The following is a 19,152-nucleotide window of genomic DNA, read 5'->3' on the forward strand; positions in this document are numbered from 1 at the left end:
AGTCTGATGGGCTTCCCTTTGTGGGTAACCCGACCTTTCTCTCTGGCTGCCCTTAAGATTTTTTCCTTCATTTCAACTTTGGTGAATCTGGCAATTATGTGTCTTGGAGTTGCTCTTCTCGAGGAGTATCTTTGTGGCGTTCTCTGTATTTCCTGAATTTGAATGTTGGCCTACCCTACTAGGTTGGGGAAGTTCTCCTGGATGATATCCTGAAGAGTGTTTTCCAACTTGGTTCCATTTTCTCCCTCACTTTCAGGCACCCCAATCAGACATAGATTTGGTCTTTTTACATAATCCCATACTTCTTGCAGGCTTTGTTCAATATTTTTCTTCTTTTTTCTTTTGGTTTCTCTTCTTGCTTCATTTCATTCATTTGATCCTCAATCGCTGATACTCTTTCTTCCAGTTGATCAAGTCGGTTACTGAAGCTTGTGCATTTGTCACATATTTCTTGTGTCATGGTTTTCATCTCTGTCATTTCGTTTATGACCTTCTCTGCATTAATTATTCTAGCTATCAATTCTTCCACTCTTTTTTCAAGATTTTTAGTTTCTTTGCGCTGGGTACGTAATTCCTCCTTTAGCTCTGAGAAGTTTGATGGACTGAAGCCTTCTTCTCTCATCTCGTCAAAGTCATTCTCCGTCCAGCTTTGATCCATTGCTGGCGATGAGCTGCGCTCCTTTGCAGGGGGAGATGCGCTCTTATTTTTTGAATTTCCAGCTTTTCTGCCCTGCTTTTTCCCCATCTTTGTGGTTTTATCTGCCTCTGGTCTTTGATGATGATGACGTACTGATGGGGTTTTGGTGTAGGTGTCCTTCCTGTTTGATAGTTTTCCTTCTAACAGTCAGGACCCTCAGCTGTAGGTCTGTTGGAGATTGCTTGAGGTCCACTCCAGACGCTGTTTGCCTGGGTATCAGCAGCAGAGGCTGCAGAAGATAGAATATTGCTGAACAGCGAGTGTACCTGTCTGATTTTTGCTTTGGAAGCTTCCTCTAAGGGGTGTACTCCACCGTGTGAGGTGTGGGGTGTCAGTCTGCCCCTAGTGGGGGATGTCTCCCAGTTAGGCTACTCAGGGGTCAGGGACCCACTTGAGCAGGCAGTCTGTCCATTCTCAGATCTCAACCTCCGTGATGGGAGATCCACTGCTCTCTTCAAAGCTGTCAGACAGAGTCGTTTGCATCTGCAGAGGTTTCTGCTGCTTTTTGTTGTTGTTGTTATTGTTGTTTAGCTGTGCCCTGTCCCCAGAGGTGGAGTCTACAGAGACAGGCAGGCTTCCTTGAGCTGCTGTGAGCTCCACCCAGTTCGAGCTTCCCAGGGGCTTTGTTTACCTACTTAAGCCTCAGCAATGGCGGGCGCCCCTTCCCCAGCCTCGCTGCTGCCTTGCGGTTAGATCGCAGACTGCTGTGCTAGCAATGAGGGAGGCTCCATGGGCGTGGGACCCTCCTGGCCAGGTGTGGGATATAATCTCCTGATGTGCCCGTTTGCTTAAAGTGCAGTATTGGGGTGGGAGTTACCCGATTTTCCAGGTGTTGTGTGTCTCAGTTCCCCTGGCTAGGAAAAGGGACTCCTTTCCCCCTTGCGCTTCCCAGGTGAGGCAATGCCTAGCCCTGCTTCAGCTGTCGCTGGTCGGGCTGCAGCAGCTGACCAGCACCGATTGTCCGGCACTCCCTAGTGAGATGAACCCAGTACCTCAGTTGAAAATGCAGAAATCACCAGTCTTCTGTGTCGCTTGCGCTGGGAGTTGGAGACTGGAGCTGTTCCTATTCGGCCATCTTGCTCCGCCCCCCAGAACTGTGTTTTCTTATACCATCTGTCTGAATTTATAGTTGTCATTTTTGTTGTCTTTGCTCCTCACTACACTTAAGGCTAAATGAGAGTAGCGGTCTTGTCTGTTTTATCTGCAGAGCTTAGTAGAATGTCTGCCACATTGTAGGCATTCAGTGCATATTTGTTCAATGTATGAAGGAGAAAATGTTAAAAATGCACAGTTTTTTATACCAAAAAAGTACTCATATATTTTATTTTACCTTGTTTTCTCCCTGACAGATTCTGTTAGCCTACCAATAATCCAAGACACATTTTGTTTATGGGAATGCTTACTGAAACTTAAGAATAATCGCTGTGACCGACTTAGAGTAAAACTTAAACACTTGGAAAATATGGTCAGTGTACTACAAAATGAGCTATTTGAAGCAAAAAAGGCAGCATTACAGTTAGAGCTTCAAAAAATTGAATGGGAGAAAGAGCTGTACAATTTGAGGTATGACATTCTAGTTCTAAAGAAATATTTATATTAAAGACAATATATCAGAATTTTTGTAATTGCTGACTTACCTTCTGCAGATGAATGAGGGAGAAACATTTTTGGTCTTGCAGAATATGAAATTCTTGGAAATAATAAAACAAATTATTAACTGTGAACTCTTCTAATAAATAAATGTATATTCTTTGCCATCTTAATGGCCATATAGAAGTCCACCATATAAAATCTTCTTATTCGTTTAACAAATTGTAATTTGGGTTTTTAAATTATCTTGTTCTTATAATTAATGATGTAAGGAATATCTTTTATCATCATCATTATTTGTAGGCACAGGGTCTCACTCTGTGCATGGGGCTGGACTTCACTGGTGTGACCATACTTCCCTGCAGCCTTGAACTCCATCCTCCTGCCTCAGCGTCCTAAGTAGTTAGGACTCCAGGTGCACATTCCCATGCTTGGCTAACTTTTAAGTGTTTTGTAGAGACAGGGTATCACTATGTTGCTCAGGATGATCTCCAACTCCCGACCTCAAGCATTCCTTCTGCCTTGGCCTCCCATATCATTAGTATGACAGGCATAAGCCATCATGCCCAGCCCAGAACATTTTTTATATAAATCTTTTTCTACGTTCCTAAACTGTTTACTTTGAATAAATTCTCTAATATAGAATTACTTGGTTGAAATATAGGAACTTTTTAAAAAGAACTTGGATCATTATTTCTTAATTTTTCACAGGAATGTTTGTGTTAATTTATAGTTCAACCAACAGAGCATGAAGTGGTCACTTTTCTAAACCCAAAGTAATTTTTTAAAAATTTATACAGTTTTGGCCGGGCGTGGTGGCTCACGCCTGTAATCCCAGCACTTTGGGAGGCCGAGGTGGATGGATCACAAGGTCAGGAGATCGAGACCATCCTGGTTAACACGGTGAAACCCCGTCTCTACTAAAAAGAATACAAAAAATTAGCCAGACGTGGTCCTGGGCGCCTGTGGTCCTAGCTACTCGGGAGGCTGAGGCAGGAGAATGGCGTGAACCCGGGAGGCGGAGCTTGCAGTGAGCTGACATTGGCACCCCTGCACTCCAGCCTGGGCGACAGGGTGAAACTCTGTCTCAAAAAAAAAAAAAAATTAAACAGTTTTATTATTTTTGAAAACTTTTTAAAAAATTTCATAGCTTTAGGGATACAAGTGGTTTTTGGTTAAATGGATGAATTGTATGGTGGTGAAGTCTGGGATTTTAGTGAGCCTATCACCCAAATAATACACATTGTACCTCAGTAGGTAGTTTCTCATCTCTCACCCTCCTCCCACACTCACTCCCCCACTTCCGATTCTCCGATGTCCATTATACCACTCCGTCTGCGTTTGTGTACCCATAACTTAACTCCCTATTATGAGTGAGAACATGGTTTTATTTGGCTTTCCATTCCTGAGTCAGTTCACTTAGAATAATGGCCCCCAGTCCCTTCCAAGTTGCTGCAAAAGACATTATTTCATTCTTCTTATGGCTGAGTAGTACTCCATCGTGTATGTATACCACATATTATTTATTCCATTCTTTGGTTGATGGACACTTAGGTTCATTCCATATCTTTGCAGTTGTGAAATGTGCTGCAATAGACACACGTTTGCAGCTGTCTTTTTGATATAATGATTTCTTTTCCTTTGGGTAGCTACCCAGTAGGGGATTGTTGGATTGAATGATAGCTCTATTTTAGTTCTTTGAGAAATCTCTCTACTGTTTTTCATAGAGGTTGTACTAATTTACATTCCTACCAGCAATGTATAAGCATTCCCTTTTCACCACATCTGCACCAACATCTAATGTTTTTTGACTTTTTAATAATGAGCTTTCTGGCTGGAGTAAGGTGACATCTCTTTGTTGTTTTAGTTTGTATTTCCCTGAATATTAGTGATATTGAGCATTTTAAAATATGTTTGTTGGCCACTTGTGCATCTTCTTTTGAAAAATATCTGTTCATGTCATTTGTGTACTTTTTGTTGGGATTATTTTCATTTTTCTTGCTGATTTGTTTGTCCTTTGTCAGACGCATAGTTTGCAAATATTTTCTCCTATTCTGTAGGTTGTCTGTTACTCTGATGACTATTTCTTTTGCTGTGCAGAAGGTTTTCCTTTCCTTTTCTTTTTTTTTTGGAGACGGAGTTTCACTCTTGTTGCCCAGGCTGGAATATAATGGCGTAATCTCAGTTCATGGCTACCTCCCCCTCCTGGGTTCAAGCCATTCTCCTGCCTCAGCCTTCTGAGTAGCTGGGATTAAAGGCATGTGCCACCACACCTGGCTAATTTTGTATTTTTAGTAAGACAAGGTTTCTCCATATTGATCAAGCTGGTCTCGAACTTTCGACCTCAGGTGATTCTCCCACCTTGGCCTCCATGTCACTGCATTCCAGCCTGGGTGACAGATATATATATATATATTTTTTTTGATAGACATAAGGTCTCACTATGTTGCCTAGGCTGGTCTCAAACTTCTGGGCTTAAGTCATTCTCCTGCCTTGGCCTCCCAAAGTACTGGGATTACAGATGTGAACCACATGTTAGGCCTAATCCATTTTGAGTTAATTTTTATATATGGTGCGAGATAGGAATCCAGTTTCATTCTTCTACATGTGGCTATTCAATTTTCCCAACACCATTTATTGAATAGGGTGTTCTTTGCCCAGTTTATGTCTTTGTATGCTTTGTGAAAGGTGAGTTGGTTATACATATTTGGCTTTATTTCTAGGTTCTCTATTCTGTTCCATTGGTTGACATATGTACTTTTATACAAGTACCATTGCTGTTTTGGTTACTTCAGCTTTATCGTATGGTTTTACATCTGGTAATGAGATGCCTCTGACTTTGTTCTTTTTGCTTGGGATTGCTTTGGCTACTCAGGCTCTTTTTTGATTGCCTGTGAATTTTAGGGATACTTTCTCTAATTCTGTGAAGAATGACAGTGGTACGTTGATAGGAATGGCATGGAATCTGTAAATTGCTTTGGTGAATATGGTCATTTTTGCTATATTGATTCTTCTAATCTGTGAACATAGGGCATATTTCCATTTGTTTGTGTCATCTATGATTTCCTTCAGCAGTGCTTTCTAATTCTCTTTGTAGAGATCTTTCACCTCCTTGGTTAAGTGTATTCCTAGGTTTTTGTTGTTGTTGTTGCAGCTGTTGTAAAAGGGATTATTAGGTTCTTGATTTGATTCTCACCTTGGTCATTCTTGATGTTTACTAGTACTACTGATTTGTATACATTGATTTTGTAAACTTAGACTTTTACTGATTTCATTGATCAAATCTAGGAGTCTTTAGGGTTTTTCTAAGCTAAAACAGAGGTAGTTTGGCTTTCTCTTTTCCAGTTTGGATGCCCTTTATTTATTTCTTTTACCTGATTGCTCTGGCTAGGACTTCCCAGTTTTATTCTAAATATGCATGAAGTAAGAAGTAAAATGGACAGTAATTGATGATTATTTTATTCCATATCTCTCATATGCAGATAAAATTAATTCCAAATTCATTGTTGAAACACATATTATCCTTGACTTATAAATTAAATATTAGATCCTTTCTTGTTCCAAAAAGGGATTTTAAAATTGTTGATAAAGTACATAAGAATCAAGAAGATAAGTTGAAAGTGTTACCAAAAAGAGAGACATAAAAAAAGATGAGGGTAACAGTTATTAGACAGCTTAACCTAGTCTTGGATTATAGTATTCTGCAGATACATGTTATGTGAATGACATCTGAAGGTGTTATCTTTAACTATAAATCATTTTTATGGCTACACATACACTATCTCATGAAGATGAAAATGCATTTCTAGTGAATTTCTAAACTTGTTTGTAAATAGTAACTTCTTTTAAATTAGCTAACTCTGATCTGTTCTAATTAATTTTCAACTTGCATAAGATGAAAAAGAAGTAATTTTCAACTTGTAACTACTGAAAATTTTCAAATATGCTTTTCCATAATACTTACCAGGGTTACCAGTAGCAGAAACTTAACGGTTAATGGAATATTTCTTTCCTCACTGCCTCTCAAATATATACGTCCCTTAGAAGAGATCGAAGTGAGAAATTAAAAGCATGAGAACTAGAAAGGAAACAAGAGCATAGGAGTTTTTATGAGGATAATAAACCCACATGGGAAGAGCCAGTTCACAAAATCAACTTTTTAATTTTTTTAACAAAACACATTTTAATATAATCCATGTTTAACTGCAGATTTGCCTTAAAACAAGAAAAGGAGGAGAAAAGAAATGCCAATATATTGTATAATAAATATCGTGAACAGTTAAGAATAAAAGAAGAGGAATATAAGAAAGTGGTTGAAATAAAGCAACAAGTTGAATGGAATCTGAGAAGAGTTGTTAAAGAATTGAGGACAGTAAGAATGAACTTGGATCTGGTAAATTAATCTTTGGTGAAAACTTCATTTTTCTAACTTTATGTTTCATCTGTATTACTTATAATTTTTTTTGGCTTCATGTATATCATTTAGATTTAAAACAAACCAAAACTGTTGTCTCCTCTTAAAAATGAACTATGACATTTATAGATAAAATTATTTCCTGTAAACCTTGGCATCTAATAGATGCTCAGTCTGTGTTTTTAGAATGGAGGATAAGTTGAGTTTAATCACTAACGTAGATTTTCATTTACACATTTTTTTTTGTTAAAATGCAGGCTAAATAGCTTTGAAACTATAAGGACACTAGTTAAGTGTTTTGAAAGAAACTTTATTTCACAATGCTGTATCTTCTCGTATTTAAGAACCGTTTTTTCTCTTTGACAAATTTAGCTGTCGTGTGTGCGATTAAGATTTGAGTGATTCTTGAGAGATAAAAGTTCTTATGTTTTAACAGACTACTTCCTTTTAACCGTTTTATGAGAGACTCTGCTCTTAACCTTTTAGACTTTCTTTTTCAGTGCTATTAGACCAAAACCTCAGTGTTATCTCTAGGTTATGCAGGAGCGAAATGATGCCCAGAAGCAACTTTCTGAAGAACAGAATGCCAGAATATTACAAGATCAGATTCTGACCAGGAAAGAAAAGGAACTAGAAATGGCTCAAAAGAAAATTAATTCTGAGGTATTTTCTTTAGCCATTCTCAAATATGTTTTTGTATGTGAATATATTTTAAAAAAACAACTCTGTGCAACTTGGAAAGTACAATGGATTTTTGAACCACACACACACACATACACAGACACATTTGGGGGTAGTGATAGTGGTTCTAGCATTTTTGGCTCGTTTAATAAAGTCATGTTCTTAATTCAACTCCTTTGCAGTGAAGAAACTTAATTTTAATATAGCCTCACTTACCTATTTTTGTTTTTATGCTTGTGCTTTGTTTGCATATGCCTATGATAACTTAGCTATAAAATATTTGCGTTAACCAATGTCCTGAAGCATTTTCCCTATATTTTCTTGTAGTAGTTTTATAATTTTGGATCTCATGTTTAAGTCTTTAATCCATTTTGAGTTGATTTTTGTATATGGTGAAGGATAGGGACCTGGTTTCATTCTTCTTTTTACAGATACCCACTTTTCCCAGCCCCATTTGTTGAAGAGAGAGTTCTTTCCCCTATGTATGTTTTTGACACTTTGTTGAAAATCAGGTGTCTGTAAATATGTGGATTTATTTCTGGGTTTTCTATTCTGTTCCATTGGTTTAATTTTCTATTTTTATACCAAGACCATGCTCTTTTGGTTACTGTAATTTTGTAATATATTTTGAAGTCAGGTGGAGTGATGCCTCCAGCTCTGTTCTTTTCCCTCAGACTTGGCTTGAATAGTCTAGCTTTTTTGTGGTTCCATATGAATTTTAGGATTGTTTTTTCCATTTCTATGAGAATGTTATTGGTGTTTTTTTGTTGCAAGTTATAAAGGGCATTTTATCTTATTTATTCTTTCTCTTTCTTAACTTTTATTTTAGATTCAGGGGTTATATGTGAAGGTTTGTTACAAAGGTATATTGTGTAATGCTTAGGTTTAGGGTGCAATTGAACCTATCACCCAGGTAATGAGCTTAGTACACGGCATGTCATTTTTCAACCATTGTCCCAACCCAGTCCCCCTTCTTATAGTCCCCAGTGTCTATTGCTCCCATCTTTATGTCCATGTGTACCCAATGTTTAGCTGCCACTTATAAGTGAGAACATGTAGTATTTGGTTTTCTGTTTCCGCATCAGTTTGCTTAGGATAATGGCCTCCAGCTGCATCCATGTTGCTGCAAAGGACAGTATTTTGTTCTTTTTATAGCTGCATAGTATTCTGTATTGTATATGTGCTACATTTTCTTAATCCAATGCACCATTGATAAGCTTCTGGTTTGATTCCATATCTTTGCTATTGTGAATAGTGCTGCAGTGAATATTGGGTGCATGTGTCTTTTTGGTAGAACCAATTTTTGTGGGGGAGTGGATATTTAACACACTAATGGGATTGCTGGGTTGAATGGCAGTTCTACTTTTAGTTCTGTGAGAGAAACCTCCAAACTGCTTTCCACAGTGGCTGAACGAATTTACCATTTTCTCCAGTAGTGTATTAGAATTCCCTTTTTGCTGTAGCAGCTCTGCCCAAATCTGGGTTGTTGTTGCTTAGTTTTTGACTTTTTAGTAATAGCCATTATGTCTGGTGTGAGATAGTATGTCATTGTGGCTTTAATTTGCTATTCTCTGATGATAAGTGATGATGAGCGTTTTTTCATATATTTGCTCTCCACTTTTATGTCCTTTTTTTGAGAAGTGTCTGTTAATGTATTTTGCCCGCTTATATATATATATATTTTAAATTCTTGTTTGTTGATTTAAGTTCCTTATAGGTTCTGGATATTAGAACTTTGTTCAGTGCACAGCTTGTAAATACCTTCTTTCATTATTTAGGTTGCCTATTTAGTCTCTTGAATGGTTCCTTTTCCTGTGTGGAAACTCCTCTGTTTAACTAGGTCCCAATTTTTCATTTTGACTTTTGTTGCAATTGCTTTTGAGGACTTATTCATAAATTATTTTCAGAGACTGATTTCAAATAGTGTATTTCTTAGGTTTTCTTGGAGGATTTTTATAGTTAGTGGTCTTTTAAGAACGTAATTCAGCTTTCCTTAATTTCTGTATGTGGTGATAGCTAGGGGTCCTGGTTCCATATGAAATTTTAGAATAGTTTTTTCTAATGCTGTGAAAAATGACATTAGTAGTTTGATAGGAATAGTATTGAATCTGTAGATTGCTTTGGGCAGTATGATCATTTTAATGGTATTGATTTTTCCAATCCATGAGCATGGAATGTTTTTCCATTTTTTTGGTGTCATCTATTTGGTGTCATGATTTTTTTCAGGAGTGTTTTGTAGTTCTCCTTGTAGCCGCCTTTCATCTCCGTAGTTAGATGCATTCCTAAGTATTTTGCTTTTTTGTGTGTGGCTATTGTAAATGGGATTACATTCTTGATTTATCTCTCAGCTTGAACTTTATTGGTATATAGAAATGCTACTGATATTTTTACATTGATTTTTATGTCCTGACTGAAGTCATTTATCAGTTCCAGGATAAATTGGCAGACTCTTTAGAGTTTCCTAGGTATAGAATCATATCATCAGCAAAGAGAGATAGTTTGGCTTCTTTTCCTCTTTGGATGCCTTTTCTTTCTTTCTTTTGCCTGACTGCTCTAGCTAGGAGTTCCAGTACTATGTTGAATACATGTGGTGAGACTGAGCATCTTTGTCTTGTTCCAATTGTCAAGGGGAATGCTTCCAACTTTTTTTGTTCTTTTTTCTTTAATCTGTTTCTTTATTGTTTTATAGAGACAAGATCTCACTGTGTTGCCCAGGCTGGTCTCAGACTCCTGGCCTCAAGTGATTCTCCTGTCTTCGCCTCCCAACATGCTGGGGTTACAAGCATGAGCCACTGCATTCAACCCCCACTTCAGCTTTTGCCCATTCTGTATGGTTTTTAGCTGTGGGTTTGTTATAGAGTGGCCTTTACTATTTTGAGGTCTATTTCTTTGATGCCTAATTTGTCGGGTGTTTTCTTCATGAAGGGATGATGGACGTTATTGAAAGCCTTTTTGCATCTTTTGAGATGATCATATGGGTTTTTTGTTTTGTTTTGTTTTCATTCTGTTTATGTGGTGAAACACATTTATTGATTTGTGTACTTTGAACCAACTTGCATTACAAAAATAAAGCCGACTTGATTGTGGTGAAGTAAGTTTTTGATGTGTTGCTGGATTTTGTTTGCTGATATTTTGTTGAGGACTTTGGTGTCTACATTCATCGGGGATATTGGGCTGTAGTTTTCTTTATTCGTTGTATCTTTGCTGGTTTTTAGTATCAAGATGGTGCTGGCATCATACAGTGAGTTAGGGAGAAGTATCTCCTCAATAATTTGAAAAAGTTTAATTAGGTACGTTAACAGCTCTTCTTTGTATGTCTAGTGGAAATTGGCTGTGAGTCAGTCTGATCTGGATCTGTTTTTGGCTAGTAGGTTTTTTATTACTGATTCAATTTCAGAGCTTGTGATTTGTCTGTTCATGATTTCAATTTCTTCCTGGTTCAGTCTTTGTTGTGTTTCCAGGGATTTATCCATTTCTTCTAGATATTCTAGTTTGTGTGTATACAGTGGTGTTCATTGTAGTCTCTGAGGATCTTTTGTATTTCTGTGGGATTGGTTGTAATGTCATCTTTGTCGTTTCTGATTGTGTTTATTTAGATGTTCTCTGTTTGTTTATTTATTTATTTATTTGTCTATCTACCTAGTGGCCTATCAGTATTGTTTATCCCTTTAAAAAGTCAACTTTTGGTTTCATTGATCCTTTGTATGAATTTTTGGGCCTCAATTTTTCTCAGTTATGCTCTGATTTTAGTTATTTCTTTTCTGCTGCCAGCTTTGGGGTTATTTTGTTCTTGTTTTTTAGTTCCTCTTGGCACAGTGTCAGATTGTTAATTACAGATCTGTCTAATTTTTCAACGTATTTGTTTTGCACTATAACTCTCCTCTTCTGCTGCTTTTGCTGTATCCCAGAAGTTTTGGTATGATGTTTCTTTTTGCTTGTTATAAATCATTATTTGATTTCTGCCTTAAATTCTTTCTTTTCCCAAAGTCATTTAGGAGCCAGTTGTTTGATTTCCATGTAATTGTGTGGTTTTCAGAGATCTTCTTGGTATTCATTTCTATTTTTATGGCACTGTGGTCCAAGAGTATGGTGTTGTGTGATTTTATTTTCTAAACATTTATTATGACTTGCTTTAAGGCCAAACATGTTGTTGATCTTGGAGTAAGTTCTTTGTGCAGATGAGAAAAAAATATATTCTGTGGTTGTTTGGTGGAGTATTCTGTAGATGTCTGTTAGGTCCAATTAGTCAAGTTGTTAAATTTAAGCCCAGAATTTCTTTTTTTTTTTTTTTTTGCCCAGAATTTCTTTGTTAGTTTTTTGTCTCGATGATTTGCCTTAACACTATCAATGAGGTGTTGAAGCCCACCACTGTTATTGTGTGACTGGAAGTAGTTGGTTGTTTTTGAATGTGGGTGCTCCAGTGTTGGGTGGGTATGTATTTAGGATAGGGATGTCTTCTTGGTGAATGGAGTCCTTTATTATTGTGTCCTTTTGGCTGTTGTTGTCCTTTTTTGGCTTCTTTGTCCTTTTTTGGCTGTTGTTGGTTTAAAGTAAGTCTGTGTTATCCAAGAATAACAACCCCTTGTTTTTTGCATTTTATTTGCATGACAGATCTTTGTCCATCCCTTTACTCAGAGCCTGTGGGTGCCATTACATATGAGATGTGTCTTTTGAAGATAGCAGACTGTTGATTCTTTTTGGTTTTTTTTTTTTTTTTTTTAATTCAACTTGCCACTCTGTGCCTTTTAAGTGAGGTATTTGGACCATTGAATTCAATGTTAATGTTTATATGTGAGATTTTGATTCTGCCATGATGTTTTTGATATGCTTTCTAGGAAGCTGATTTGCTTTCCAGGAAGCTAATTTGCTTTCTAGGAAACCAGGGCGAGTATTAAATGACCAGCAAGTAGGCAAGGCTAGGAGCAAAACTGCACATTTATTTTTGGTCCCCCAGCTTCAGGAAACAAGGTGTGGGGGAGGGGTGAGGTCCGTCGGTCTCCCGCAGGGGAGGCCGGGGGAGTCACCTGGTGGAGCTCTCCGGGGGAGTTCCTACAGTCCCCACAGGAGTTGGGGCTGAGGCAGTGTGCCCAGAGCGCCCGCTGGGAGGGCTTTTATGTCCTGGGCCTGGGAGTGGGAGGGCAGTGGGCCGGATGTAGGCGGGTTGGGGGCCGGGCAGTGGGCGTGGCTAGGCGGGTTCCGGTTTTTCTCCGTCAGAGGTCGGATTACGCCTCTGCAGTTGACCTGTGTCTTTCCTGGGCGCAGGAAAGCTGACGGTGAAGAACCCGGAACTGCGCAATCTTGCCTCCGTTCGTCCAAACAGTTTTTAGCTGGTTGGTTTGTACTCTTGATTGTGTAGCTGTGTAATAGGGTCTGTGGTCTATGTACTTAAGTGTGTTTTTATGGTAGTGGGTATTGCTCTTTCTTTTCCATATTTAGAACCCCCTTAAGAATCTCTTGTAAGTCTGGTCTAGTGGTAATGAATTTCTTTAGTGTTTGTCTGGAAAGGATTGTATTTCTCTGTCACTGATGAGACTTAGATTGGAGTGATATGAAATTCTTGGCTGAAATTTCTTTAAGGATGCTTGCTGAAAATAGGCCCGACTTTCATCTGGCTTATAAGGTTTTTGCCAGAAAGAGGTCAGTTGTTCACCTGATGCAGCTGCTCTGGCTGCCTGTAAGATACTTCCTTTCATGTTGGCCTTGGAAAGGCTGATGGGCTGTGTATCTTGGGGATGGTTGTAGAGGTTCTCTGAATTTCTTGAATTTTTCCATCAACCTCTCTAATGAGATTGGGGAAATTTTCATGGACTGTATCCTCAGATATGTTTTCCAAGTTGCATACTCTCTCTCCTTCTCTCTCAGCAATGCCAATGAGTCATAGATTGGTGTCTTTACTAAATCCCACATTCCTCAGATGTTTTGTTCATTTTTAAAATTGTTTTTTCTTCATTTTTGTCTGACTGGGTTGATTCAAAAGACTGGTCTTTGAGCTCTGTAATCCTTCCCACCGCTTCACCTCATCTGGTTTTGAAGCTCCCTCCTGTGTTGAATTTTGCAGCTCCAGAAGTTCAATTTGATTCTTTTTAAAAATGGCTCTGTCATGTTTCAACTCTTGGATGGTTACACTTCCTTGGATTGGGTTTCAACTTTCTCTTTAATCTCATTGAGCTTTGTTGCCATTGAGACTCTGAATTGCATGTCTGTCATAAAGCATGTCATTATACTTTAATCTGGTAAGAATTTATTGCTAGGGAGCTAGCGTGATTTTTTGGAGGTAATGAAATGCTCTGATTTGTTGAACTGCTAGAGTTCTTGTGCTGATTATTCCTCATCTGAAAGTGCTGATGTTTCTTTATCTTTTTGAAATTCCTGTCATTTGGATGAGGATTTTTGTTTCTATGTTCCTTTTTTTTCCCTTGAAGGTTTATGGTGTGTATTGTGTATAGTTGATTGGCTTTTGTTCTGGGTGGTTTCAGATGGCCAGGACTCTACACAGGTTCCTTCCTTGTGGCTACTTTCCTGCATTGGGTGTGTTGAAGGTATATAATGATTTTTGTTTGGTGGTGTAATTCAGTCTGCAATCCAGGAGAACGGTGCTCTAGAGTATGGGCTGGCAAGCCTCTTTTCTATTTCAGCGTGTTTGCAGCAGTGCTCTGGGGAAGGGGGAGAAGTTGGATTGGGAAGGTGAGCAATAACCCCCTCACCAAATCAGTTCCTGGAACTTGGGAGAGCCCCCTCCAACCACTGGTGCCACACGTGAATTTTGAGGGCTGTGTGTTTTGTAAATTGGATTACACTATGCATTATTTCAATGCTTATTTCACTTTATCATCGGAATGTAAACTTCATGAGGTCAGATATTTTTGTTCATTTTGCTTGCTGTTTTGTCTATAACACTGGCTGGCACATGACCACATTATAGTAGAAGTTCAGTAAATATTTGTTGAATGAATGAAAGAATATGTCTTCAAATTTTAACATTTGGAGAAACAATTCTTTTTTATAAAAGATTACATAATATGTGGTGATTTATTTAGCCACTCTTCTACTGATAGAAGTTAGGTGTTTTTTTTTTTTTTTTTTGAGACGGAGTCTCGCTCTGTCGCCCAGGCTGGAGTGCAGTGGCCGCATCTCAGCTCACTGCAAGCTCCGCCTCCCGGGTTTACGCCATTCTCCTGCCTCAGCCTCCCGAGTAGCTGGGACTACAGGCGCCCGCTACCACGCCCGGCTAGTTTTTTTGGTACTTTTTTAGTAGAGACGGGGTTTCACTGTGTTAGCCAGGATGGTCTCGATCTCCCGACCTCGTGATCCGCCCGTCTCAGCCTCCCAAAGTGCTGGGATTACAGGCTTGAGCCACCACACCCGGCCTAGAAGTTAGGTGTTTTTGGATTTAACTTAATACAAAAAACAATACAGTGAAGATACTGATTCAAATTTTTGGCCACTTATGGGGCTACTTTTTAAATAAGGATATATCAGGATTCATTTGTAAATATCAGAGATCACAGTGGTTAAGCAGAAAGGAATTTAATACAGGGCTTTTGGTACTGAGGGCTGGAGAAAGGTCTGGGCTGCACTGAGATTCCAGGAAAGGTTCCCAGAGCATCTGAAAGTTAGCCCATGAAAGGAGCTTCTGTTTCTGCCAGAATCAGGAAGTCTTTCTCTAGGTGCTTACCCAGGGACTGCCACTGCTACCAAGATCTAGGATCAGCCTTGTGACTGCACTGCCACAGGTGCAGTCCATGCCAGCAAAGCAGACTCTGTGCCTGCCCCATACTGACCAGAAAACGATGGAACACTCGCCAGAACCTCTGCTCCCTGCCACAGAAGAGCGAGTGCCTTCCAGCCATGTTTTCCAGGAGAAGCTGCAGAAGGGAAGCCTTCCACTCCCTTGCACCTTCCAGATCCTCTGAGAGGGGGCCTGTTTGACAGAAGCTCGGCCACTTGATGAGCCAAGCTTTAAAGGAGTTTGCCAAGTACACCCTTTAGCTTCCCAGTCCCCTGTAGTTCAATAGGTCACCCTACAAAGAGATGAGGATGGAGTTGAGTGAGCCCGTCTTGAGATATACAAATTGATTCCTAGTAAAGGAAAATGGGGTCCTAGAAAAGGAAATGTATTTGACCTCTTCCAGCATGTTGAAAAACTTGATAGACACATTGCTCTTCAGTTTGCCCTCCCACTCACTGTACTATTTTCCAAGAATTTTGACACTGTCTATAAATTTTGAAGATTAAGTAAATGAACAATAGTATCTTGTTTTACTTTATCAGTAAGGTTGAGCACTTCTTCATATGATTACAGGCCATTTATCTTTTGTATGTCTGTATGGAAACTTACATACTTTGCCTGCTTTTTTTTTGAAGTGTTAGTCTTTTTCCATTTTGTAAGAAGTCTTGATATATTGTGCTTTTTAACATTTTTACATATGTAATTGTATTACCTTTGTTATCTTTTGATGTCATATTAATAGTTATCTTTTACTGAAGAGAGATTTTACATTTTTGTGTCTTGTTTTAAGATTTTGTTTTGTTTCCTGCCTTAAAATGTCTTTCTAGCTATTAGATGATTAAAATATTCTCCCTAAATATCTTAAGGAAGTCCTTTATCTGTTTAGTCTTAAAACTCATAGAAACATGGGTTTGGATTTAGATGTTCTTCCCCTATCTTAACTGCCTTCTGGAAGCAGAAGTAAATACTCTCTGGAGGACAATTACATCATCTAGATCCCTAAATTATAGCCACATTTTAAAAAGTACAATGTCATATAGTAACTTTAAAAAATGCCAGGCATGTCTGGGTGCAGGGGCTCACACCTGTAATCCTAGCATTTTGGGAGGCCGAAGCAGGCAGATCATGAGGTCAGGAGTTCGAGATCAGTCTGACCAACATAGTGAAACCCCGTCTCTACTAAAAATACAAAAATCAACCAGGCATGGTGGTGTGCGCCTGTTGTCCCAGCTACTCGGGAGGCTGAGGCAGGAGAATCACTTGAACCCAGGAGGCGGAGGCTGTGGTGAGCTGAGATCCGCCACTGCATTCCAGCCTGGGCAGCAGAATAAGACTCCATCTCAAAATAAAATAAAATAAAACAAAAAACTGAGCATACAAATAGATAATACCAAATGATGAAAAACCAAGAGAAAAAATAGACAATAGAAACAGACACAGAAGATTCAGATATTGATATTATTAGACATAGACCCTGAAACACCTGAGATTAATGCTGTCAACAAAATAAGTGACAAGGTAGAGAATTTCAGCAGAAAACCACAATCTATAAAAAAGAATCCATTCGAGATTTTATAACTTAAAAATAAAATACCCAAATTAAAGACTCAATAAAGTTTAGCTGTAGCTTAAACAGTTCAAGAGAGACTTAAAGAACAGAAGACAAGTCAGTATAAATATCTGAACTGAAGCGCAGAGAAAAAGGATAGGAAATAGAGAAAAGGACATAAGAAACATACGGGATGGAATAAAAAGATCTCATGTGTAATTGGAGTCCCCAAAAGGGGAGAAAAAAGTCAGAGGCAATATTGGAAGGGCTAATGATCAAGAATTTCCAAAACTGATAAAAGATGTCAAGCCCAGTTTCAAGAAACAATATGAACCCCAAGTGAGATGAGTACAAAGAAAACCACTTATACACATGAGGTTAAAACTGCTGGAAATGAAAGAGAAAGAATCCTAAAAGCACCCAAAAGAAAAAAGACAGCTTAATGTCAAAGGAGCAAGAGCAAAACTGACATCTTTCTTCTCAACAAAAATGATGGAAGCCCTGAAGACAATGCAGTGACATCTGCAAAATGCTGAAAGAAACCTGCTTTCCTTTACGTGGTGAAAATATGCTTCAAAACGCTGTACCTGGTGAAAATACCCTTCAAAGGTGAACACAAAAGAAAGATGCTTTCAGTCCAACAAAACCGTATGTTTTTTCCTAGGATACTTGCAGTGAAAAGACTATTTAAAGGAGTTCTGCATGGAGTTTGTTCTTTTAAAAGGCTGTTAAAATTCAAAACACCTGACAAGAAAAGCTAATGCAGAATTACCTGTATCAGGAATTTGTAAATGGATACATCACTAAATATTTCATAATTATTAAAGCAATAGTAAGAGAATATTATATGTTACACTTAGTGCTATAAATTAGAAAATATTGATGAAATAGTCAAAATCTTAGAAAAATGTAACTTGCTAAACTTACATAGGAGAGAGTAGTAGAAAATCTCAATCATCTATAATTTATATCTTTTCCTTAAAGGAAATGCCAGGCCCTTGTGGCTTCACCATGAAACCTGCCAAACATTTAAGGAAGAAATAATGTCAATCTTACGTAAATTCAGAGACTAGGAAAGAGGTCAGCATAGCTTTCATCCCTAATACTTGCAAGAACATTAATAGACAAGAAAATTAAAAGATCAGTCTTTCTCACGAACCTCTTTGCAAAAATCCTGAACAAAATCTTGGAAAACCTTATTCAGAGATAACAGGACAAAGATCATGTCATGTTTGGTTTATTCCAGGAATGGAAGGTGGTTTTAACTATTGAAGCCAAGCAGAGTAATTCACCACATTAACAAAGGTATAAAAAGAATATTGTTGACCGGGTGCAGTGGCTTATGCCTGTAATCCCAGCACTTTGGGAGGCCAAGGTAGGTGGATCACTGGAGGCCAGGAGTTCAAGACCACTCTGGTCACCATGGCAAAACCCCAGTCTCTACTAAAAATACAAAAATTAGCTGGGTGTGGTGGCGCATGCCTGTAACCCCCACCTACTTGGGAGGCTGAGGCACAAGAATGGCTTAAACCTGAGAGGCGGAGGTTGCAGTGACCTGAGTTTGTGCCATTCCACTCCTGGGCGACAGAGTAAGACTCTATCTTAAAAAAAAAAAAAAAAGAATATGGTTATCTTAGTAGGTGGCAGAAAAATGTATTCAATAAAGATTAATATCTTTCTTGATAGAAATTCTTAGAAAACTAGGCATAGAAGGGAAATTCTTTTATCTGATAAAAGGTCTTTATTATATATCTATGGCAAACATCATACTTAATGGTGGAATACTGGACGCTTTCCCACAAGATTTCGAATGGGATAGGAATGCCCCATATTGTCACTTTTGTTCAGCCAACTTCAAAAGCAAGATTTAAAACTACTTTTGAAAACTGTATACCATGACCATTGTGTTTTTGTGGGATGTAGATATATGGAATTGTGTTTAATATGCTATAAAGTAGAGCCTCTAAGAGAAAGAATGTTCTGGAAAGCCTCAGAATGGCCCTGCACAGACAAATGTACCAGGATGTTCATTGCAGCATTATTCCTAATATTAATATCAATATCAATATCAATAAAGAATCAGTAAAACAAATTATGGTAATGAAAATAGCTAAGATCTACTGAATGCTTACCATGTGCTGGGCTGTGTTTTGATTGTTCTAACTGGATTTAACTCATTTAATCCTCCCATAACCCTCTGAGGTAAGTACCTTTAGTATCATTGCCATTTTATAGATAAAGAAAACAAGACAAGCCGTGGCTAAAGGTGCAGACATGGCCAAGTCCAAGAACCACACCACACACAACCAGTCCCGAAAATGGCACAGAAATGGTATCAAGAAACCCTGATCACAAAGATACGAATCTCTTAAGGGGGTGGACCCCAAGTTCCTGAGGAACATGCGCTTTGCCAAGAAGCACAACAAGAAGGGCCTAAAGAAGATGCAGGCCAACAATGCCAAGGCCATGAGTGCACGTGCCGAGGCTGTCAA

General features: G+C 38.5%; 1 protein-coding gene across 1 annotated transcript; it reads left to right on the forward strand.

Moving 5' to 3' along the window:
- The first annotated feature begins 2,050 nt into the window (after positions 1-2,050).
- On the forward strand, positions 2,051-19,146 carry LOC111534606 (coiled-coil domain-containing protein 144A-like). The gene is made up of 4 exons (XM_031934383.1): positions 2,051-2,260; positions 6,497-6,680; positions 7,236-7,364; positions 18,896-19,146. The coding sequence occupies exons 1-4, from the start codon at positions 2,160-2,162 to the stop codon at positions 19,007-19,009; spliced, it is 528 nt and encodes a 175-aa protein (XP_031790243.1). The 5' UTR covers positions 2,051-2,159; the 3' UTR covers positions 19,010-19,146.
- The last annotated feature ends 6 nt before the right edge of the window (positions 19,147-19,152 follow it).

Source organism: Piliocolobus tephrosceles, chromosome 16 (assembly GCF_002776525.5).
Source record: "Piliocolobus tephrosceles isolate RC106 chromosome 16, ASM277652v3, whole genome shotgun sequence".
Lineage (NCBI taxonomy): Eukaryota > Metazoa > Chordata > Mammalia > Primates > Cercopithecidae > Piliocolobus > Piliocolobus tephrosceles.